The 25,307-nt window shown below is 42.3% G+C and overlaps 1 protein-coding gene across 5 annotated transcripts; it reads right to left on the bottom strand.

The window, feature by feature from the left end:
• Positions 1-754: 754 nt before the first annotated feature.
• On the bottom strand, positions 755-25,298 carry LOC109477763 (E3 ubiquitin-protein ligase TRIP12-like). Of its 5 annotated transcripts, none has more exons than XM_019779116.1 (35): positions 25,201-25,298; positions 21,809-22,021; positions 20,900-20,989; positions 19,070-20,219; positions 18,206-18,625; positions 17,730-17,852; positions 17,465-17,555; positions 16,911-17,068; positions 16,304-16,457; positions 15,807-16,008; positions 15,391-15,547; positions 14,716-14,869; positions 14,360-14,585; positions 13,830-13,948; positions 13,549-13,681; positions 12,940-13,136; positions 12,417-12,547; positions 11,864-12,064; positions 11,167-11,358; positions 10,597-10,751; positions 9,807-10,056; positions 8,662-8,855; positions 8,178-8,317; positions 7,613-7,764; positions 7,194-7,336; positions 6,868-7,024; positions 6,529-6,627; positions 5,930-6,044; positions 5,534-5,688; positions 5,013-5,090; positions 4,769-4,855; positions 4,202-4,366; positions 3,971-4,084; positions 3,580-3,778; positions 755-3,293 (listed from the first exon to the last, which is right to left on the bottom strand). In XM_019779116.1, exons 2-35 carry the CDS (start codon positions 21,967-21,969, stop codon positions 3,097-3,099), a joined length of 6,459 nt encoding a protein of 2,152 aa, XP_019634675.1. In that variant the 5' UTR covers positions 21,970-22,021; positions 25,201-25,298; the 3' UTR covers positions 755-3,096. The 5 variants fall into 5 exon arrangements, with proteins under 5 accessions (XP_019634675.1, XP_019634674.1, XP_019634673.1 ...); XM_019779115.1 differs by lacking the exon at positions 25,201-25,298 and adding an exon at positions 24,711-25,166; XM_019779114.1 differs by lacking the exon at positions 25,201-25,298 and adding an exon at positions 24,711-25,166 and having other exon boundaries at positions 9,822-10,056; positions 20,858-20,989.
• Positions 25,299-25,307: the final 9 nt, after the last annotated feature.

A 25,307-nucleotide genomic window follows, 5' to 3' on the forward strand; every position in this document is an offset into this window, starting at 1 on the left:
TATACGTTATATCCAGAACACACAAGGCACTCGGTCAGATATTTGCTACAAACGTCCAGTCCACAAACGTCTTTTCGGAACGCTGTGAAGAGGCGGATAAAGCGCAGACACCAAGAAATGTTGACACTGCTTGAAAGAGCTATTTACGTGCAGCATACCCCTAGCGGGGCATCTCGACTCTGCAATCTAAGCAGATGGAGGGTTCGGCACAGTCATTTACGCGTGTTTATGAGGCATTTTCTACGTCTTTCTAGTGGCCCGCGTTTGTACATGTATCTCTGATCCTCGCCTTCCTACCTCTGCTTAGAGATTAACGTATTCTGGACCCAGTTCAGTCATCATCGGTATAATGTAATAGTATATTGACAGCATTTATTGAAATCAGGGGTTTTTATAGAATTTAGAAAGATGAGTCTCTTTCTACATATGTAACACAGCCCTTGGAGTAAGATATCGGAGATTCAAGACATCTGCAAAGTAATCTAGGTTTCAACTTCTCAACCTTCAAGTTCACCCCATTTACTCTGACCTTTTGACCTGTCATTCTGCTGGTCAATCTTCAAACCAAACTACATGTACATGCTGTCAACCTACTCTGCCTGATGAGACACACTCACAAACTCAAAGCTCAGCCACCCAAAACAATACTTCCATACGCAGGCCGAAAGTACTGACAAGTATTACATTCCTTATCATGTACTAACTTACTAAGTCAGGACACAGAAAGGAACACTGGAAATATATTTTGCGGACATTTTGCAAATAAAGTTTAATTCCACTTTGAGTTGAAAATGTCCATACTGGAGCTGATCAATCTCCATACACAATTCTACATCGTCTTAACAAATGAAATGGCAAAACTACACTAAATTTGACAAGACAAAAATGAACAAATTTATACCTTGAACTAACTCAACTACACAGAATAGTAACAAGTGAAAAGACTTTCCTTTTTCAACGTTCTTTTGTAAATCCTCACTTAGCTTCAGAATATGAGGAAATAAATATATTACAGCTTTTGCAATGCTGGCAGCACTTACAAACTTTGTCAATTGTTTATCAAGTTTGCACATAGTTATTGCTGTCATTTGTTTCCATGAAAATACCCAGCATCGATAGAGTAGGAGACACATCCAAAAAATTCATAAAGTAAAAGGCGAACAAGAAAAGAGAATACTTGACTGTTTAGTATGTATTGTTACCAGGAAATGTGCTTTTTTTTTTCCAGCAATGGTCTGAAGCCTTGGCAACTTGTTTTTTCCATAGTACGCTGTATCAAGGCACCAAACCTCGAATCTGTACATAGCTTGCAACTGCCTGTACACGAAAGCACATCGACAAGGAGTGAAAATGCAACAGAAGACTCCATGTTGACAGAATAATATGAAATGCTGTTCAACTTAAAAACACACTTGACTTGGGAACAGTATTTTGTTTTTTTGTCAGGTAGGAAGAAGTACATTGTCAAGTATACAAGAACACTTCTTTGTTAGTTGCAACGTTAGTGCGGATAGTTCTGTAAAAATAAAATGTTTTCCACAATTGTTCCGTAGCCATATAGTTATTCCCCCCTACTAGATAATACAGTTATGACCAGTAAGATTGCGTTGACCCATTTTTGACTATGTCTGTGACAATTCTGGTGAAAACATGGTGCTAGAGTTGTGTTCACATAGCACACCTCAATATGTCACAAGCAGTTGGTTATCACATGTTGTACATGCCTGACTAATTTGGATGTAACATGTGAAGTAGTGATGTACTGTGTTCGTGATATACTATACCTTTATGGCACACTTCCAGATGTATGTATGTATGTGGTATTTTACATGACTTAGTACGTTATCATTATACCGGTATTACTCTCCAAGTAGAGTTGAATTTTTTTTCACTTTGTCAGGCTTTTTATTTTGTTACCTTTCGGATACCCGAAGAGAAACTCACAAAATAGAAGGCCTAACAATATGCCATAAAAGCTAAAAAAAAAAGTCTCCAAAACAGGCCTAACCACTGCTAACTGAGTATCACTATACAGACTCTTAAAGATTTCAGGTTTTGTTGATGGTTTTTGGTAATGTTTGTATTTCAACATGAGATAGGGAACTGCAGTGAAGTGTTGTAGTCCCCAAAAGCTGATATTGGAAGAACCATAGTGTAATTCTAGTTTACTAGGCTACCTAAAGAAGTCAGGAATGAAAGTCACAGATTGTTCAAGGCATATGTAACTTACCGAATGTTTTGCGAAGCATAGAAAATACGGCGTAGACACCTTTACAATGTTGAAGCTGGCTGGATAAGAGAAAAATCCTAAGGACAGTAAGTGCCAGGATTGCTATAGTGATAGATTTGCCTGCAAAAGACATTGCCAGTATAGAAATACAGGAGTGAAAATGGAGATGATGTAACTTAAACTGTTCTCCTATTCAAAGAATAACTGAAATTTTTGACTGAAGCACTTTTGTTAATTATTTGAGTTGGAGAACAGTTTGATAAACTTTCATGTGTTTTGAACAAAGTGTTAAAAATGATATGCATCTCTACATTGGCGACAATTGTGGAAAACATAAGGGTAAGTTTTAGTTACATACAATGGAGTTGAAGGGGGGATAGTTGACCTTGTACATAGTACAATGCAGATTGCAGTGAACTGCGACATAGTAAACGTTCAAAGCTGTCCGTTGTTTCAAGCCTTGTGTAGAATTTTGTACTTTGCGTATCTGTACTTCTGGATGTGAAATGTGGTACTTTGGAAGGAAGGTTAAAATATGATGGATTTGTCTCAATATACAATTCTTACAATTTCAGTTCATGGAATCATATTCCTTGAAAAACACTATCATAATGAATGGTCTGTCAGTCATTTGCCCCTGGTGGACTTTTATTTGCCTTCTGAGGATGACTTGGCATACATGTGAGCTCTTTCGAATGCCATGCCACAACGTCCCTTGGAATGCCCTTGTTAATGATTCATCTGTAACACCTTCTCAACACCACCAATTGTGCTGTTGACGGTCAGTTTGGGGGCTGTGGTGGCTTACTGTGTGATGGCAACAAAAAGGATACTAAAAATCGAATGACATGTTACTTCAGGGAGTACTATGAGAGGTGGAAGGAGTGTTGCCCTTCTTTCATAGCTGTTCGGAGCTTGTTGGCCATGACTTCAATGGACGTGTAGTCTGGGAGTTTCAGGTAGTTGACACAGGTCATGACAGATGGGAGGAAGTCGTCGGGGTTTTCTGGTGCTTCCACGGCTTTGCGGACGATGGTGAGGGGAGGGTTCAGGGCACGGTATCCTGCATTTCAGGAGAAAAATAAGGTAATGTTTCATACCATGATTACACAGTACACATTTCTAGCAACCACAAACCACATTTCTAGCAACCACAAACCACATCCTACCACCCAGGGCTTACCTACAACCCCTTCAATCAAGTGAATTGTAACGCAGTCTCGTCCCACTCACTTCCAATCATAACAGCTTTTTCCTTCCATTTTGTGAAATAAACTGTGGCTAACTAAGACTTCTCTTCTAAGATTTAGCTTCAAAGTCAGCTACACCAGCTGGTTTAAGTCACTCACCTCCAACTGGGAGTCTGGGGCTGCCTGTAACAAACAGCAGGAACTCTCGCTGTTCATCGCTGTCGAAGTTGCTCATGATCTCAAACAGGTGTTTGACGGAGCGGCTGTCGTGGGAGTAGCCATGGTCTGGTCTGCACGTCTCCATCAGCATCTTCATGTCCCACGGCTCCGTCTTGTTCCCGCAGAACAGCTGGTCAAGCTGGTGAGAAACGGCGGTTACGTTGGTAGAATATTCATCAATCATTAAAAAACACTGTCACTGATTGATGAATATTCTACTAACTGTTAATCGTACAAATGGCACATGAATATAGTCACAACATACATATACAACATTTGTAGGATGAAGCAAAGCATGGAATCCTGTACTGTGCTGCTCTAATTCACTTACCTCTTCAGGATAAAAGTATTGCAGATGGGACATGGGGAAGACGGACTCGAATCCCTCTCTGAACGATTCAAACTGTCTTGAAACGCCCTCTATCAACGTCCAGTGAATTACAAGCTGGAGGAATGTGAACATACATGTAAATGTTACTGTGTAATTAATTTCAGTGTAATAACAGCAGAATTCAACTTCTATTTTAAGAAAATTCTGCAACAGAATTCCATCCCTTCATACCTTGACATACTCCTCCAGATTGTGTATAGTGACAGGGATGTCCTTGCCTCCCTTCTTCAGTTCTATATTGGGGTGCCCAGGTAACGTGAAGTCCAGATCCAGATCCTCTATTCTACACCCGTCTAACGTCAGGCTTTCCAGGGCCAGCTGCAGGCTCTGTGCAGTCTGCAAGGAGAACACATGAAATTACATTTTGCATTTTCGTGGCGTTCAAGTTCACAGACCTCTTTTGAGAACCGTGGAGGGAGTTGTATGATGTACTTTGATTGGGGTATTACACCACTTCCTGAAAAGGCACCTGTTGGGTCACCTTCAATCAACTGTCAAAATCACCTCCTACCCATTCACTATCCAGGCTTTGATTCTACTGCTGTGTGGGGTCCCAGGGGTAGGCAGCACCAGGAAACCAAAAGCAATCAGGCCAAACAGACAAACCCATAAACTGAGCCACCCAAAACAATACTTCTGCAACCAGAAGTAAGAAAATACATTGATACAGTGTTTTATCATCCACAACAAGACATTGATACACAAAAACTTGACAGAAACAGATTGCAGCGTACTCACATGTGCTTTGTCCTCTTGGAGACGAGACTTTTGCCTGAGCACGTCCACCAGCTGGGACACTGACTTGGCAACAACTGGGTCCAGATACTGCAAGGAAAAAATGTTTGCACCATACATTATAGGTTAGGTTGTTGACTAAGAATGTAAATGTTGTGACTATGCAGCTTGTAAGGATATGCAGCTATGTACAAAACTGGCCTGTCATGCCTAAAGACAGTTTACTGGTAATGTGAAACAAACCAACCTGTATATCTGTGACAGAGAGGGAGGCTTCCTGCCCTAGCACCCACTTGTAGAACGGCAGACTCAGTGGGAAGTCAACCTGCAACAACGATGTGGCAAAACATGAAACAAAGGTAAGGAAGACAGTCCACAAAAAAGACATACATGTACTTTACTCAAGTTCATGACAAGCAAAGGGCAATATCTACCATGGAAACAAGAAATCAGAGATTTCAGACTTCTGGGAAGTACTTGAGGTCTTTGTGACCTAGTTTACCATTTGACCTCCTGTCATTCTGTATGTCAATCTAACCATGTGCTGTCAATCTACTTTCAAGCTCACTCCATTTCCTGATCTTTAGCCAGGTCCTGTTATTCTACCTGTCAATCATCCCCCATGTGTTGTCAACCTACTCTGTAGTACCTGTCAACCATATCTGTACAAGCCATTCCTATACAGAGAGGAGAGGTTGTAAAGGTGTACTGAGCCCTCTACATTACTGCCTGGCAGTCATTTTCACTATAGTTGTGCATGTTGCTCACCATTCTTGAGTCCATGAGAGCCTTGGCCATGAACTTTCCTATGAATCTAAACTTGATCTTAGCCTTGGTCACGTGACCGAGCTTGGCTGTTCTGCCGTAGGGCTGTGGGAAGAGTCCCAATGAGGAATGCACATACAAAGTTCCGTCTTGGTTCCCTGTGGGAAAGACAAACAAGCGATGTCAACAAGTCAGCAAAATATCATCAGCAAAAATCTTAAGTAGAGTTGAAGAAATATTGGACATGAATGGAGAAGGCATATAAAAATGAAAGACACATCTTCAATCAATATGTGCAAAGTTTTGTTCTGCACTCCTTCCATACATGACGGAAAAATGTCTCCATCCCTGAGGCATTGCAGCTAAGCAGGCATTCAGCTGGTACTGTTGCTTGTTCACCTTTAGAGTCTGGGAGTGGCACAGCCTCTCCTCTCCACAGGTCCAGGTCTGCTCTCTGTACCTCTCTAGACACCAGTGCATAGAACTCCAGGGTCGGCCCTAGCCCTGTCCCAACCTGACATGGACAACATGTACAGTTAGGGTACATGTACATGTATTTGACTTAAAATCTAAAGGTTCCAGGTTCAAATCCCTAGCAGACCCAATGTTGTGTGTCATTCTGAAAGGCATTTTAGACCCATTTCCTCACAGGACTCTGTGAAAATGAGTACCTAGATTTTGTTTAGATTCAATGGTGCGTTACGCCGAAAGGCTGTTATACCGGCTATACAGATACAGATTGGACACAGCCCTATGAGGAGAGCCCTAATCACATTGAAGAGTAGGAGTCCATCCCAGTGTGAGTGGATGAAACTTTACAGTCAGGTCTTACACAGGTTGTACATACTATACAAAACAGGTGTGTTAGATCTAAAGGATCTACTGGTTATGTGAAAAGAAAACAGATGTTTGGCTCAATCAAAAGGTCATAACAACAACAATGCACTGTTACTTTGGGCGGGGGGGATGGCGGTATCGAGTTTAAGCAGTTTGCTCACCTCATTTTCATACTGTATCTCCAACATGGCCCTGGAGTTACCAAGGTCATTCATAACTGACTCAGCCTGCTTCAACAAGTCTTCTCTAGAAACGGTTCTCTGTGAGAAAGGAACAGAATAAACACAGTGTTGAAGATATAGACTTAACCTACTGTCATTCTGTCTGCCAATTTCCCCCATCCATGTGCTCTCAACCTACTCTGTACAGACACACAGGTGCACAAACCCATAGCTCAGCCACGCTAAACTGAATCCGAATGTAGTTCCGAACATTGCACAAACAAAAACAAGACCAGTACAACATAGCATTGCCGCTGCACAGAACAGCCATAGATGTACCTTTCTCCTATCTAGTCTGGGGGCCACTCTGCTATCTGTGGAGTCCGTACTGGTGACTTCAGGCGAGCTGTCCTGCAGCTTCTGCATAGCACGGTCTCGGTCAAACGACGTCATGTAGAAAAGGGTTTGCCGCGTGTCAAATGGAAGTAAGAAAGGGCTGGAAAAACATTATGCGAGGTTGTCAATCAACTATCAAAATCATCTTCCACCCACCATGCAACCTAAGTTACTAGTACTAGGACAAGCAGAGACACAAATCCACAACTCATTTAACCACAGTTAATGGAATATGAATTTTGTGTAAAAAATATTCCAGTATGACTCACCAGGCTTTGCCTATCTCCACCAACCAGGGTGGGAGGTTGCCAGTCATGATGACAAGAGGGTCCTGGAGTTGCCTTGTGGCCTTTGCTGTGAGTTTACTGTTGATGAAATCTGCTGGGGGCAGGATGGGCTTTGTGGGTGCATTCTGTGGGAGGGAGGGCAGAAAAAATTCTCAAAAATTGTCATCTTTGAGATGTAATTCTTAGTGTTAATCTTTAGTGTAAAAAATGGTGTTCACTCATATTTTCTTTTGTTCAGGTACAGGTACACCAGATGTTCAGGTCTGGACTTGTACCTAGATTATTTTAACAGGTAATACAAACACAGCCCTACAAACCATCCATCTATCTAACTCTCAGAACATTTTGTCATACCTTTGAAAAATCTGTCAGTGGAAGAATAGAGTAAGACCCAAACTTGCCTCAAATAATGTGTACCAATATCTGTTAAGGGCATGGATCACCCTCATTAAACAGATGACCTCCAGGGACGGGTCGTCGATTCGGACATTTCCTGGGAGGGTTGGCACCAGCAGGGGTTTCAGGGGGGATACAGGAGCTGGACACACTCCCTCTGGAAGAAAGAAAAAACAAACCACCAAGACGGTTGATGAATTGCAATCATCATAGTACAGAAACTGCCAAGGTTTTTATGACCTTCAAGTTCAAAGACATCTGGGAATGTTCTGGGTATTGGAATGTGGAGGGGATTGTACAATGTATGATGTCATTCAATTGGGTATTACACAGCCCTCTGAATTCCTCCAAATATTGCCCACTTACTCCCATCTGGTGCATGCTGAATCACCTTCAGGTGTTAGCTGTCTATATCAATCAACTCCTACCCACCATGCAACTAAGGTATTAGCTCAAACAGAGACGATAAACCCACAACTCTACTTTCATATCTGGAAGTGAATAGCATAAACTGCATAAAAATTACTGATGTTCTGAAGTACTAGAACATGGTATGAATGTGGTAGCTACCATTCCACAGCTCGTCGTGTTTCCTGGCTGCTACTTTGGCCGGCCCCTTGTTGGGGGAAGTGCCTTTCCCCTTCTTGGTAGCTGAGGCAGCGGCCACTAGTTCTGTCTTACTGTCCTCATCCAAGGGGACTGGTTTGTACCTGAGAGAGAGGGAAAACCCAACAATGTACATGTGATATCATGCTATGACCAACAACAAATCAAAGATTTCAGACCTCACATTCACAGACCTTTTGGAAGAGTTTTGGGAACAGTGAAAGGGATTGTATGATGTAATTCAATCAGGTATTACACTGCTTCCTAAAGGCATATGCCTTCGCCTTTGTCAATCAACTGTCAAAATCACCTCACACCTACCATGAAACTGAAAGCAATAAGTAAAGACAGACGGACAAAACCATAAAGTCAGCCACCCAAAATAACACTTCTGTATCATTATGTAAGTAATTGTCACAAACTTTCAGTCCTCAGTGAGCAAGCTTACCATATGGTATGAGTCTTGATCCAGATCCCAGCTCTACCCAGTGGGTTGGACTCGTCGTCTGTCTCCCTGTCCTCCTCGGTCGTCTGGCCGTACTGCCGTATGGCCTGGTACACAGTCATGTTGTAGGGAAGCAAGTGGTCACTCAGGAAAAACTGCAGTCTGTGACGCACGTTCGGCCCAGAGAAGGTGGCCATCTGTTAGGGTGGCAAGAAGATGGAAAGGGCAAAATTAGAACATACTGAAATAATCTACTTGCTTTGGTTGTTTGCTAGTTCTTACTATGACCAAAATCATGAGCATAACAAATTCAACAAGAGTTTTAGACTTCTAAGAAGTAAGCTGGGCTTCTGTGAAAAGTGTTTTGGGTTTTCATGTACTGTGGAGTAACAAATGGAAGTTGCAAAAGTCTGGTGTTATATGCACAGAACAGATATTCTGCTTTCTAGAGCAAAGAGCAAAAACACTACATGCAGAAACATCTTTCAAGTGTAAGCAAGCTGTATAACACGTGGTGTGTGTGATTTAGGATGTGGTATGTGGTTTAATATGTCTTCATCCATGGAAACTTTTTCACAGCAAAAAAAAAGGCTGAAGAGCAGCCAGACACAACAACACTCAGGATTGTAGTGGGAAGACAAGACAGCATTCTTCTCATTCGAGCAGGCACAAACCTTACACCCATGTACAAAGCAGACAGTATAGAGTATCACAGCATATAGGGCCACTGCAAATGCCAATCCATACATTGTACCAGTAACATTGTCCATAGAACCCTGTGGTATGTATTAGCCTTGATGCCAGCCTTTTTAACTCTTGTTGTTGCTTTCCTGCCAAAAAGACGTGATGAGCTAATTCAAGTGTCACCATCGGCAGGCCCTCTCCTGATTGGATGATCCTATACTGCTGACTTTTGGCCAATCAGGGCATCTATCCGAATATGTATGGGTCCAAGCAAGGAAGAAACAAAGAGAGCATACTAAAGCTCAAAAGGCTGGCATCCAGGCTTAGAGTGTATACCATCGGCAGGCCTATGAACTGCTATGCTGTGTTTTTATATTGTTTTTTTTTAAGTGAAGACTTGGTACAACATTTGGACAGGGTGTGACACTTCAAGCAAGAAGTGGAATGTATGGATGTGACTTTACGGTTGAAACACTTGCCAAAGATTCGTCAACGTCATCGTCGGATGCGTCTTCGTCGCTGTCTTCGTCCTCGCCGTCCCGTATTCTACCGTAACCGCGGACAACCAGGTATCTCTCGATGGCCTGTACCAGGGCCAGGGGGTCAATCTTGACAGGGCCACCCTTCCACTGTTTAACGTTCTTACAGTCTGGGTGCCTCTGGAGCTGACACTTGAGCTGATGTGTGTTGAAGAATTTCAATGCTTGGGAACCCCTGGATACAAGCAATAATAGACTAGTTAAACAAAGAGTTGAGGTAAGAACAGTTATACTGTGATATTTGAGTATTTGAAGACTTTCTGTACAATTATGCTAAGGCAACATTTTTTTTGCGATTTGAAAAAAAAATACATGTCCTACCGGTATTCAGGTCCTGAATAAACTCCAAAATATTCTTATTTTCGCACCCCCAGTTGGAAAAATTTCCTGTCCTCCTTGTTGTTAACAATTTGCCAATACAGTGATTTGGTTAAAGTTCCAAATTCAGTGCTTGAATTATAAACCAGCCTAATATGTGGACTTTTTGGCTCCTGTAGTAGCAATTGAGACTATAACAGGATGACAGTCTAGACCCGATTTTTTTAGCCTGCCTACTTCATTGACATGCTGCAAAAAGCCAGACAAAATACACAAATCAAATTTGTATGGCTAAAGTAGAACAATCATGGCATCGAAGTCTGCTAGTGCTGCTAAACTACTGGTTAACTTAAAAAGATACTCTCAAGACTACTCTGCACAGTTAGTTCTTCCATACCTTCCAGTGGCGGCCCCTCCCCCTGGTAAGTCGTGCACTTTGACAGGGAACTGTTCCAGCTGGTTAATACAGCCGTTCAGCTTGGCTACCAGGGGGAACAACGCTGGCTGGTTACTGGGATCAACACTCTTCACCACCATTGTGCCATCTGGGGCCTGCAACAACATCGGGATAGGGAAAGAGTCAGCAATTTGCAACATGTTTGTAACATTACCGTTTAAAACACAATAGTGCAACAATGACAACAAAGCAGAATTACTCAAAAGCTTTTCACACTTTGTAAGTGTGCTTGATTCTTGATTGCCTCTAGTGGTATATAAAAAAATATGTTCTTCAGTATTACATATTGCAAAATAAGAATCTGTTTGTATGGTGTAATTTAGTCAGGTATTACAGCATTTTCTGAATTCTCACTCATTCCCAAATGGCATATGCTGGATCGCCTTCAGGCTTGACTTTGCTATCAATCATCTATCTGTTGAAATCATCTTCCACCCACCTTGCAACCCCACAACTCAGGCACCCCAAACAATAATTCAATACCAGTGGTGCAAACTTCTCAGTACTTACAGGGCAGTCCAGGAAAACATGCAGGAACCTCTTGAGTCGGACAGCCCGAGTCACGGCATCGTTCTCACTCTGACTGGTGAGGTAGGCCAGGAGGGACTTCACCAGACCGCTGTGCTGGATCTCAAACGGCGAGACGTCCGAGTCAGTCACGATCCTGCTGATGTCTACCAGGCAGTCAATCCCTCTGTCCTTCTGTATAACAACAAGAAATACAAGATTTCAGACATCCAGGAAGTATTTTGGGATTTTGTGACCTTCCAGTTCACAGATGTCATTCGTCCCTTGTAATTCAATCTGGTATTACACCACTTTGCATACTACACACTCCCATCTGGCACATCTTGGATTAAATTCAAGTGTGAACCAATCAACTGTTAAAATCATCTCCCACCCACCATGTAATGGAAGCTACTATAAATCAAGATTTTTATGCGGTAATTTTATGTTTGCGGTTTTCTCGGTCACTTCTGTAAGTAAACCTATCATTACCATGAACAAATAATTTGCCAAGTTTTCTTATTTCTGTACCTGCTGCTATTGCGAACATATAGTTCCGCAAACATGTCTATTTTTCTGAGGCCGTGAACCGCAAACCAAGTATATTTGGAAAGACAAACCCATGACTCAACCAACCAAAACAATAGCTTTAAGCTAAAAAAATTAATTAAAATGCTTGTTGTAATGACTAGCACCCTACCTCCAGAGCTAACTTCTCCACAGCATCACACAGTCTTCTCAGCACGTCCAGAGCAGGGTGGCTGATCCCCTGGGTCTCATGGCTGAAGTAATCCTTCTCAAACTTGGTGGCTCTGTCTTTGATCCACTGTTTAATCTTCTCCTTGTTTGAAGCTAGGCCTTGGTTACTGGAAGAACGGGGAAGACCAAGACTGGAGCTGTCCTGTAAGAAATTAAAATCATATGTAAGCTTAACATTGGGTTCAATTTTCAACTCATTTCTAAAATGATAATCATCTTTTTTTTTATTCAGGACATTGCAACGACAGCTAATTCAAAACAGTATATGCACAAAAAAAGGATAATTATTACACATGAATGAGTTTGATACCAAGGTGTCAAGCAACACAGCACTCACTGTAAATCCTGAAACTTTCAGTGGTTTTATTTTTGCAGTGACTTCTCTACCACAAATTCACAACACTGTGAATATGTCCTTACATGTACATAAAACCACCATGATCACAATTCACATGAACAAAGATGTGAATATTTGTCGATGTTAGTGCACATACCTTTGGTGCATTCTTGTCTGTAGGTGAGCCTGATGCTCCACTGCTGGTACTACCAGTGCTGCCCCGCCCCCAGCGCGAGGGGTTCAGACTGGCCAGGAAGGACGGCTTGGGAGATGTGCCACCTGTCTTCCCTAAGGGAACAAGAAATCACAGGTTTTATACTTTTTTGGGGTTTTCATCACCTTCAAGTTAACAGACTTGTAGGAAGCGCTATGGGAACTGTATAGGGGGACTGTATGATGTCATTTAATTGGGTATTGCACCAGTTCCTGGAGGCATGTGCTAGACCACTTTCATGTGACCTCCCTATCAATCAACTGTCAAAATCACCTCCCACCCAGTATGGAATTAGGGCAGACAAAAGCAATTAGGACAGACAAACCCATAAACCACCCAAAACAATACTTCTGTACCTGGCAGTGAAAATAAGTGTCAGAATATTAATCCCCATGTCTGGATTAAAGCCTTGAAAAAACAATTACCACTACAGCTATAACTATAAGATAACAGTCTACTGTCCCACCTGGTCCAGAAGAGCCCTTCCCTTTCGCTCCTGTTCCTTTCCCTCCAAATCCTTTGGCTCCCGACGATCGTGTGAAGACATCCAGGGCTTCAGCCACTGGGCTGGAAGGCTCCTCAGCAGAAGGAGAGTATCTTCTTCTGGCACTTCTTGTCTTAGGGATGGGACCTGACTTTCTCTTCATGGCATCACTCAGTCTCCTGTTCAACACCAAAACCAAGAAGGCAGACATGTCAAATTTGCTCGCAAGTACATATAGTTTGTGTTTATGAATGACATCATAGCATGCATTTTTAAACTTACTTTGCTATTACAGCATGGTTTATGTTTCATACATACATTTCTGGCAACTACATCCTTGAACCAGGGCATATATATATTGGGTCAAAACCCTGTCAATCATTGACAAATACACATCTCTGCCTACTCACTTTGGAACACATGCATACAAACCTAACATATGTTAGTGCCACCCAAAACAATACCCGGTACTTCCAGGACAAGTAGAACTTTTTACATTTTCACAGACTTGGCCTTATATCTTGCTTTTAAAAACAAAGAGGAAACCATGTCCTGTGTGTTGAAAGGCAGTGGCTATACCAGAGAACTTACCCTTTGGGTGGAGCATAGATATCCTCTGGCTCATGTTCTTGGGAGGGTCCTGGAGCAGACTCCTTCATTGGGGAGCTGGCTGGGGTAACCGACGTGTCTATCTTGGTCAACTTCTTCACCTGGTGCATCACACCTGGACAGCAACAAGGTCAAATTTATGGTGACGTTAAGAAGTGTCTCTTGAATTCTGCCATGTTACCACCACGGCATAGGGTCTATATACAACACTGTTTTTTATGTTGTAAATGGACAAGGAGATGATTAACGATGACTGGACATACCTTCTCTCCTGAAGAAGACACTGAATATGTCGGGAAGTTTCTGCATGAGGATTTCAGCCATCTGAAGTGCTCCGACCACCACCTTCAGGTCCTGGGAGGACAGCATCCCAGCGATATGGCTGAAGTAGAAACATGACATTGTTCATTACTTTATTTCTTCCTTACAGCAGTGACAAAATTACATCTTAGTTATCTTAATTCATTTATGGGAAAAAATAAATGAAGCAAAGACCAGCTGGGTGAGACATCATTTTTCTTCTGTTGCCTACAACATTGCAATTTACCAGAAAACTTACTGCAAATACCAAGCCAACGATCTAGCCCTACTTCAATGTGGGCTTTAGGTAAAATGCTGTTATTTCATATTCCAATCATAAGAACCTAAATTGAACTATTCTACCTACAATTTAAAATTTGAAAGTTGTTAACAATTTTACCCGTTTTCTAGAAAACTTTACAGTTAATTGTTACATATGGGTGTTTTGAGTGATGAGTCAACAGTTTAAGATTGTCCCACTATTAATGTGTACCTTGATACAGCGTAAGATTTCAGGACTTCCTTGAGGAGCTCGGCATCAGCGTAGTACACGACCCTCTGTATGGCTCGGAGGGACTTGTGTTTGATGGATGGTCCTGCGGAGGAGCTGTACACTTCATACAACACCCCAAACAGACTACGGATAAACGCAGAGGCCAACTCTTTATCCTCCTTCAACACAGCAGCACGGGCATCTTCTTTCACTTCATCTGGGGACACTGAGGAAACAAGAGATAGGAAGTTTCAGACTTAAGGGAAGTATTTTGGGTATCCATGAATGCATGGGAAATATATTGTATGAACAGGGGGAAATACCTGATTGAATAATATTGTAATGACAGACAGTACCTGAAGAGTTGGTCCCTCCCTGGTTGGGTCTCCTCTGTACAGGCCTGGCTGTGCCTGTGTCTTCATTTATCTGCTGCATGGAGTTGAAGTCGATGGTGTAGGTTCTTCCCATGGTAGACAAGCTAATCTCATCTTCCCCACACTGGTGTGCAGCCTGTAGCAACAAACATGTTTAGGACATTATGCTATGGTCGCAAGGTTCTGTGTTCAAATTCCATCAGGTCCCAGTGTTGTGCCCTTGAGAAAGAAAGGCACTTACTATTCCTATTTCCTCACAAGATTAGATGGGACGTAAAGCAGGAGATCCTGTGTTTAAGGATAGCCACACTGCAAGCACGTTAAAGATCCCACCACACTTATTGAAAAGAGTAGTGGTCTATCCTGGTGTGACTGGATCAAACCTTACAGTCCAGATGTGCGGTCTTATGCAGCTCGAAATTTCTCTACAAAACTCATGGTGTGTTAATAAAGTGCTTGTACAACCAATAGATTTACATGCCAACAGTTTGACAGTTCTTCTGCTGTCTTCCTTAGGGCAATATTGACTGGTTCTCATTCCAACTTACTGCTGTAACAGAACAAATTACAAGAAGCCGCTGCAAGAGGTCACTGCAAAATTCATGAACGTAAAACCTTGGCGAATACTTGTTGATTGACAATATAACAGTGTCCTACCTCTACGATTCTGTTGTCGATGCGCGTGTACGGGTGCCAGACGCCACGGTCGTCCCGCCACTGCCAGATGGCCTCGTCTGTACTGGTGTTGTTGTTCTTTCTCAGCATGGCGTCCACCGAGAAGATACCATCGGACGGCAGCTTTGGCATCAGCTCGCTGTGAACAGCAAGTTCAGAAGAGTGGTTTTATAACAAATGGTCCACATAATTTTTTCTACATAGAAATAGTTCACTTCACAGGTCAATGACAAAATGGGATGTCAAAATCACCTCCCTCCCACCATGCAACAAAAGCTATTTCGACAGACAAACCCATAAACTCAGCCACCCAAAACAATTCTTAAGTACCCGTAAGTAATCAAAGGTACAATTTCAAGTAGGTAAGACTGCAGCATAAAATTGCAAGCAATACTCACGCTATTAAGGATGTGATCTCATACAGTTCTTGAGGTGTTCGAGGGAGTAGTTCAAATTCTTCATTACTGGCCTGGGGCTCGGACGGGCCGACCAGCAGGTATCTGAGGGTGTCTGTGATGTTCTGTTTCAGAAGCTGCACGGCCAGCTCAGGACAGGAGGCACACATCAGGGACAGCATGCGGATCACCATGATGAAAGTGCCTGAAACAGCACAGCAACAGAGATGTTGAAATATGTGCACAAGTGAAGGGGGAACTATCCTTGATACACCGTTCAAGACACTGTATAAAAATTCCAAGCATGTTAATTCAATAACTTAAAAAGAAATAGCAAATTTCAGACTTCAACAAGTTCCAGGAAGTATTTTGGGATTCCAAGAATACGTAAGAACTGTAGAAGAGATTGTATGGTGTAATTCAAAAAGGTTTTACATCACTTCTGGAATTATTTGGACCTGTACCTAAACCCCAGTACCTGTATCCAAGCACTGATTTACCTGTGCTAATGATTGGTGGTGACACCACTAGGAGCTGCTGTATGTTGGTGAGTAGACCATGTGCTGTCAGTTCCTTCAGCAGTTTGGCATCATGTTGGAAGTTGTCCACAAGTCGGGCAAATGCAAGACAGACACTCTCCACTGACTTCTTGTCCTATAGTGGGAGAGTTAAGATAAGCATTGTACTAATAACAAAAGATAACTAAAGATATTCCTTAGAGCCGTAGTCTTTATGAAGAGATAAAATGCTTAACTAGTGGTGTATGATATCTTCTCCCCAGTTATCATTCAATTTTACATATCATCTTCTCTATTACTACACCTCTGTACAGTTTGTCCATGAAACCTGTATTTGGAATGAGTTTTCTCTGTGTACTGACAAAGAGGAACAAGAAATCATTGATTTCAGACTTCTGGGAAGCATTTGGGGGTTTTTGTGACCTTCAAGTTCACCATACTTCCTGTGTGTCTGTGACCTTCCTGTCATTCTGGCTGTCAATCTTCCCGATCCTCATGTTGTCACTCTACTCTCTAGACAGACAGACACACAAACCCACAGCTCAGCCACCCAAAGCAATACTTCTTTTCCTGAAATGAAAAAAAGTACCTGGTGCTGAAGCCTTGATGACAGGAGTGCCAGGGACCCCTGTACCATGTGGAACTCCTCTGGGGTGATGGTCTGACAACAGTTGGCAGCGATGGCCAGGGCGGTACGCTGGGCATTGATGGAGAAAAACTCCAGATACAGGAGGCAAGCTGCCAGCCCTGAGTCAATACAAATACATGCAATGTAGTTAGATTGCAACATTTACCTGCACAGTACCCACACTAAATCTATTTCAAATATTAGCAAGAAACCAAAGATCATTTCAGACTGCCGAAGAAGGACATCACCAGCTTCCTGAATTCCCCCATGGCGACCAGTAACTTTTCTGGCTCCTGACCAGATTCTGCGACCTTAACATTCACCCTGTTTCCCGTGTCTGACATTTTGACCTCACTCTGTCAATTTTGCCCCACCTATGAGCTGTCAATCTACCCTGTCTGCAGAACCAGATAAACAAACCCACCTCTTAGACAAAGATAAACTGACACACCGATACAGAAAAGCCTCATGTTTCTTTAATGAAAAAAGAAAACACTGCTAAGTTGATATCTTACCTCCTGCTTGTAGAATGGCCTTACTGTGTCTCCTAGATAACATCTCCAGGGCTGTGAGGGACTGCTCAGCCACATCCATGCACTGGATCACCTGAGGAAACAGGGTCAGGCTTAGTGTCCATCATAATTAACAGTTCAACCAATGATAGCAGGGCAATCAGCAGTTCAACCAATGATAGCAGGGCAATCAGCAGTTCAACCAATGACAGCAGGGCAATCAGCAGTTCAACCAATGAATGCACAACACACTTGATATATTTTATACCTGCAGCTTTTCCAAGAATACAGGCACTGCCTCCAGCACCACAGTGGATGACCTGGGTAGGGCTTCCATCATGTATGTCAGGGCCCGGCAGGCATGGTTCATCATGTCAAAGTTGTGCTCCATCTGAAAGAGTTCAAGAAAATTTCTTTTAACCATCTTACCCAGGAAAAATACGTCTATGCCTAATTATCTTAGCAAAAATTACTTCCATAACTTTCAGCTTTTTTGCTTGGCTTTTTTTGACATTTTGACAAAATTCAGCTGTCTTGTTACAGAAATACTGTGGCAGTCTTAGATCCATGTTGGTGGTTGGTTCTGTCACAGCCTGCTTGAAAATTCCACGCCATGACATACTACGACGACCTACTGATTGCACAGATAGTCATTGTATCTGGGGTCAGAATGACTAAAATACAAAGAGGTTTTTGACAACTGCGGGTAAAACAATGCCTAAGCAATACTATAGCAATCCCTACCTGGAGCAGAGTTATAAGAGCTGGCACTACAGACTTGACTGGGAACCCTCCCAGTGTCTCTTCATTCCCCATCACCAGTAGCTGGCACATCTCGATGACTGCCTGTAACTGCTGGCTTTCGTCGGCGCTCTGTAGGCCTTGCAGTAGTGTGTGTGCCTTGCTGGACGCTCCCCCACCCATCGTACGGTGGAGGAGCTGGTGCATCCTGGGGCCCAGGGCTCCGAACAAGTGCGGGGGCAGACCGCGGGCTTCTAGTAGGGCTTGCAGACGTCCCATCTCCGAGTCATCCGATTCGCTCTCCCCTCCGGAGGTGGCCAGGGCGCTGGCACCCCCCACGGCTCCCGCTCCTGCTCCTCCAATAGCTCCCTGTGTTGCTTCCTCCGACGCCCTGGTTGTACCAGTGTTGTTGGCGGTCCCATCCTGTAAGGTAAAAATGGTGTCGTTACATACCGTAACTAGCATGTCCAGATTGCAAGATATCAAAACTGGAAGTTCCACTGCAATACCATAACAAGCTGCCAGGGGACCCAAAATCTAATTATTTCGAGGTCTCATCAAGATCTACCCAGCTACTAAATATCAAACCAATTCATGTAAGCCTTCTCAAGTTATCGTATTTACAGACAGACACTATTGTGGCAGACACACAAATGCTACTGACAACATAACCTTCTTTGGGAGGGTAATAATGCAAGCCCTAAGGCCAATTGCAAGTGTACATCAGAAATAACAAAGGTACAGTAAAAACTGATACACTGTCATTGGATTTGCTTGTTTGTCCAAAAGCACAAAGAACAACAACAGCAGAATTACCATAACACCTTGTTTTAGTTTGGACAGAAATAAAGTAGCAGAGTTAATCACCTGAGTTGCGTTTGGATTATTCATGTTTTCCTCCAATCCTGCCCCCGCTGTACTGCGCTTGCTCGGCCCCGAGCCCCGGCGACTGCTGCTTGCACAGGATCCCGTTGTTCTGTTTCTTGCGCTCCGCCGCAAGCTCTCGGGCTCGGGCGGGATCTTGTCGCGACGCTTCCCCTTCCCTTTACCTTTCCCCTTGTCTGATTTCGGCTCCGCTAACCCCGAGGGACCAGGGTGATCTGGATCCCCTTCTTTCCCTCCTGATCTTAGTCTAGATCTGGACAAACTAACCGTGGGATTGAGATTGTTAAAGTTCGGACTCCCTTCCTCAGAGTCCCTTCTCCTTCCCCCACCGGAAGTTCTGGAATTGAAAAGGTCCTCCCTCTTACGAGAGTCTCGGTTGTCTGATCCCTTGTCAGTACTACTAGCCCTCCCGGACTTTGCCGAAGAGCTCTCTCCCCCGGTCGCGGAGGAACTACTTTTGGAGGTTGCCTTCCCCACTTTGCTTTTTGTGGTTTCTTTTGTTTTGCTGGAAGATTGTCGGGAGGAGTTCTTCCCCGAGTTCTTACTGTGGTTCTTGGAATCGGAAAACTTTCTTGACTTGCCCTTTCCGGTAGGTGGCAGACTTGATAACAATGGCAAAGCACTAGAAGAACTTGTACCACTTGCACCTTCCTCTTTTGAACACTTCTCAGAGTTTAGTTTACCTGTCTTAGCTTTTGATCCTGATTTTATATCAGGATGAGACCTAAGACCATAACCACGAGAGGACTGCCCAGAAATGTGAGTGATATCCTTCTTCTTTTTTGCTGATGTCCCTCCACTGAGTTTCCGAACCCTCTTGTTTGTTCCTGGGACCAAAGAAGTTTCACTGCTGGCAGAAGAGGAAGTGCTCGGTCTTCTCTCCTTGTTACTGCTTCCCTGTCTGAGGGAACTCTCACTGGTACTGGTACTGGTGAAACTCCTACTGCTGACGGTAGAAGAAGCAGAGTCCTTGCGAAGCCTGCCGGCTCCTCGTTTGGGAAGGACAGAGTTTGTCTGTACTTCAGTCTTGACCAGCTTCTTGGCTGGCTCTTTTGTCGCTGGTCGGTGCGTAGCTTTCCGCTTGGCGGGCTGGGAAGATGACCGATCGGGTGAAGGTGAATGTCGTGTGCTCCTGTGGGTAAAAAGAAAACTTACACTGTCAAAACATGCTAACTACTCAACACTGTATGTTCCAATCCACAAGAGTTTACACAATGTGTCTAGAGCTAGCAGTACTTCTTGGGTCTAGAATGAGAAATTTAGATGACACAATACTGTAAATGTGGGAAATTTTGCAGTGGTTTTATTTTGCTGTGTTGGGAATTTGTTTTTGAAACAACACCATAATGCAATAAACATACAAAGAACATATTGGCGGTGCATTGACTTCTGCACATTGAATAAACCCATGGTGAAAGTTTCTGCATTTACAGTATTTACTGACATCTACACTGGTATTAACTTTACAACAAGACAGCTGAGATTGTAGAATGATGCCTGGCTTACAAAAACAACTGACAACTTCACCAAAACAATTTGTTGACAATTCAGATTAGTACCTGAACACTGATCCCAAAAATACAATTGGTCTGAATATACTGAAACATCCTTGTTCCATTGATGAATTTCCTAGTATACACAGCTCCGTCAATAATTCGGGTCAATAAAAAGAAAATAAAGTTAGTTGACATCAAAAGTGGATGCCTGCAAACGTCATCATTACAACAGGAACGATGTTGACTTGGAGATAATCTTGAACTGCCTACACACCTGGGACCTTCCTCCTCCATTCCTGAATACAAACCAACTTGCCTCTTTCTTTCCTGGCTCTTGCCTCTTCTGTGGGAGCCTCGCCCAGAGTTTTTTCCACTTGTCAAATCTGAATTAGGCTCTACTTCAGACCTGGAGTAGAAAAATAGAAAAACTTCAAGTTTCCCTGATTTGACTTCCATGAAATTATTACCTGGATTTCATACAGCCTACCACAAGTAGTTTCAACTTTACAACCATTACGGGTTTTAGTTGAGCATTGCGTTTTAAATCAAGTTAACTCTGGGCCCTTTGACCTGTAATTCTGCCTGTCAATCTTCCCCACCCAAGTTCTGTCAACCTACTCTGTCTGGAGAAACATATACACAAACCCACAACTCAGCCACCCAAAACAATACTTTCATGCCTAGAAGTAATGACAAGTTATGAGTACATAATCGGTTGTGAATATTTCACCAGGCACCGTGAGGCACGTCTACATGAACCGTAATTAAGTACTGGTATATTATAAATTTTTGTTGATTGTAAGAAGTCCATACTGCCCACAGTTTAGTCTTGCAGACTGCAGGCCCTGACACTTCATGTTGCTCTAGCATGCTGTCACAGCTCACAGTTAGAATGAACATGTGTGCTGTTAGGTGACTTGGTGTGATCATGGTCACACAATGCATGCATTGGTAACTTTTGGCTCCAAAGGAGAGAATGTTTTAAATACAATACTTTCAAAGGAGTACCAGTCTGTAAGCATAATACATCATGTACTCATCACAAAATTCTGTCATATTCGCGTTTTTCACAGTCATTTCTTTACCGCGAATTTATCATTACAAATACACATTTAATACGCAGACTTTTTCTTCTTCACCTTCCGGAAACATGTCCATTTTCCTCACACCACAAAGTTTTGCTACCGCGAATATAGAGTGATTTACAGTATATCACATAACTGACCTCTTGGAGTTGGCTGGCCCAGACAGGGCACTACTGCTACTCCTACTGCTACTGACACTGCTGCTCCGGCTGCTGGTCGACTCAACTCTCCTGGCAACAACCGATGTGCGTGACGACCGCCGCAAAGACCCCCCAGGATGGTGACTAGGTTGGTCGGCCATAGGCGCAGCTCGCACAAGAGGGCATCCCCTCTACACGTTCAATAGGCTGCAGCTGGAGACAAGAAAGGTTACCATATTTGTGTACATGACTTTTGGGGATAAAAAAAGGCCCCATACTGCCATAGCTCCCATAGCCTTACTGCAGACATTACTGCTACTATTACTAATCTACTATGTCTTGACTTTTCGACATGGTATGGCAGGGCTCGAAACACAACTGAAATATGCATGTTAGTGAGGTAAAATTATGCAGGTGCAGGTATTTCTGATGTCTACAGGGAAATTGGCATCATATTTACACCTATAAACATTTACATACTAGACAATAGATGTACCTTGGTTGGAGCACCAAATTATCCAACCTACAAAAAATTTACCTTTGCAATAGTACCCTAAAAGTCAAATGCTAAATCCAAGTTAATTTGACCATTTTAATGTTCCCACAATAGCAGTAAAATTGTTGACAAATCATGATCCTTGTTTAACATCAATTCTCTTGACTGGGTCTTTTCATGATCATGTTGCCTTCAATACCTTAAAATGCCTCAGGCAACACCATGGTGTTTTTTTTTAAATATCTACTTTATACATACATGTATCTATATATCTATCGGTATATCAGATCTCCTTGTAGGGTTGTTTGGTGTTATATTAATTATCTTTTTGACAGAATTTTATGTAGGTCTTTCTGTGGACAAAATATAACATGGCATTTCACCTTCAACCAATTGCAACTGCTGTGTAAATCTATTGTCTAATGAAATGATATAATTAGTTTTTCAAGTCAAATTAAAAAAAATTGGCAGCAAAAAATCACATTTTTTTAACAACAGGAAGCAATTTTCACTGTCTCTTACTCTGTCTTTTCAGAAACAAAGAGTTCAACATCACACCTTTGATGACAGTAGTCTGAAATTTCTGCATGACTGGACATTTGGCTTTTGAATGGTTGGAGCCAAATGATCCTTGTTACTTTGAAGGCAGGTCCAGCCATGTCTGGTAGGCTGGTATTCCTGTAGCGTCCAACTATTGGGACATTGCCAAACTACCAAATATGTCCCGAAAATGTTTCAATTTTCAATGCAATGCTCATTACTTTAAACATTTCAACAACTGGGGTGTATCTGTACTAAGAATTGTTTTACATTCAAGAATTCGTCAACCTGTTATTTGTAAATTATTTGTATCTTGTTAGACAGACAGTCACCATTTAAATTTTAATGCCACCAGGCACCAATAATCTACTGCACTGAGTCCACTGACCTGCCAACACCTTCCAGATTTTCCTTTTAATATGTTTGGTGGCATTACTTCAGTTCTATCAGTACCTTGAAAGGTCACTTACATGTAGATATCACTCTTTGCACTTTCGGTAACTAAATGGCATCTATTTTGCCCTAGTACCCAGACAAATCCTTCATTCAAACATGACAGACTAGTGCCTTTCCAAATTAAAATTGTGTGTACATGTGTGCGTGTGCCTAAGCCAATTCATAATGCACATTATATAATGCATAAATCAATATTCAAGTATATACTATCTACTTTTTAGATTATAATATAAATGTGCCCATGCATAGGAAGTTTCTGGATGTTTTAAATATTTTTCCTGAACCACTGCTATGTTCATGATGGTTAAGCATTTTATCAATTCCATATTAATAATTCATGGACCACCAAAAATATAGCCTTCAGGTGATATTTGCCCCATCACCAACATGTGGTATAACGTACTGTACGTCGTACGTCACAAAAATGGCGAAACCAACCCCCGAACTGTGGTATGTTGTCCGCAATTCCCCATTTTAGCATCCTTCGGGAAAGTAAATCTTAAAAAATGTTCACTGCTTGTTTTCACAATTGGTACCCTCTTTACGCGAAATCTCGACACAGCAATCATGTGTTTCATATTTCAATTGCATTACAGAATCATTTCAAACGTGAATAATACGGTGTGTAGCTCTGTAGTGTAGAGCCAAACCCTGCATACAGAGACATTATTGACAGCATAACAAATTCTTTTGGCTTCAGATGGTCCCAAGAAAGTGAGATACTTCACCAGCGTACATGTATAATATAAAATTATATATATTAGGCTAGGTTAGGTTATACACCAATTTCTTTGAGGACTACTAGAAGACGAAGCTGTGGATAACTTACCATTGCTCGCTAGTTAGTTTTGTCATTTTGATGATGACTGAATTTGTACCCATGATCACACATGCATGAATGATGTGTGACTCTAAATATGACACAGAAATTTTACATGCCTTCATTATAGATCATTAGAGATTTAGAATTAGGATCTAGTTACACAAAAGATAAACATCACTATCACAGCAATGCAACACACTCAGAATTAGACACCAATATGAACTGCAATATGTCATTTTACAAATATGAATTTGAGAAATTAAAATTATTTCCATGTTATTTTGACAATTGAACACCTTGGAATTCAAACATACAGAAAATGTCCCATAGATTCGTGCTATAGCAGAAAAGGGTTTAGATAGCGCTTATAATTTCATATTGAGAATGCGCTAAAAAGGAGTCGTTTGTTCAGACTTGGAAAGCATGCATATATATGACGACATAGAACCCTTTGACCTGTGTTGACCTAGATAAATGGACATACGTAGCACTTTCACAAAGACCCAACATTTGCGGGTTCTAAATCTACTTTGACGCCAAACTGTCCCCCAATAACATACTGTAGAAAACTAGGCATGTACACCTACAATTCTAGATCCGTGGAACCAGTCAAAATGCTGAAAAAGGGTGATTTTGTCGGCACAATTGTCAAGGGTTCTTCCGCTTCCAGACAGCCTCTCTCTCTGTCACATCAGGCCTGCTTGCACCCTTTATATCATCGCTCATTGGGAACTACTTTCACGGAATTAAAAGCCGATAAGATCATATCAACGCATCGCAGATATCACCTTATACTACAGCTACTCTTATTTCACTGTAAAACGCTCGAGGACGTCAAAATTTGGCCAGAACTGGACGGAATTGCTGGCGATTCTCGAAGATCAATTTTCCGCTTCCCTGCGATACCCCTTTGACGAACCCGGATCAATCCGCGGCCCTTATTATCATATCCTTTGGGCCAACATGTCACATTCCTGTCAAATTATGCTCCTTGAAATCCCCCCTTTTTAAAAATCACCCATCGGAGTCATCATTTCTTCAATTTTAGAGAGAAATGTAACTTTTTCTGGTACCTACCATCGAACTTGACGAACATCAAAGATGGTACAAAACGCGCAAAGCCTGCTGGGATGAGGAACCTGTGCCTAAAACTCATTTCCCTACTTAGCGCAAATAAAGTCGGA

Source organism: Branchiostoma belcheri, unplaced genomic scaffold, assembly GCF_001625305.1.
Source record: "Branchiostoma belcheri isolate BF01 breed outbred unplaced genomic scaffold, Haploidv18h27 scaffold41, whole genome shotgun sequence".
NCBI lineage: Eukaryota > Metazoa > Chordata > Leptocardii > Amphioxiformes > Branchiostomatidae > Branchiostoma > Branchiostoma belcheri.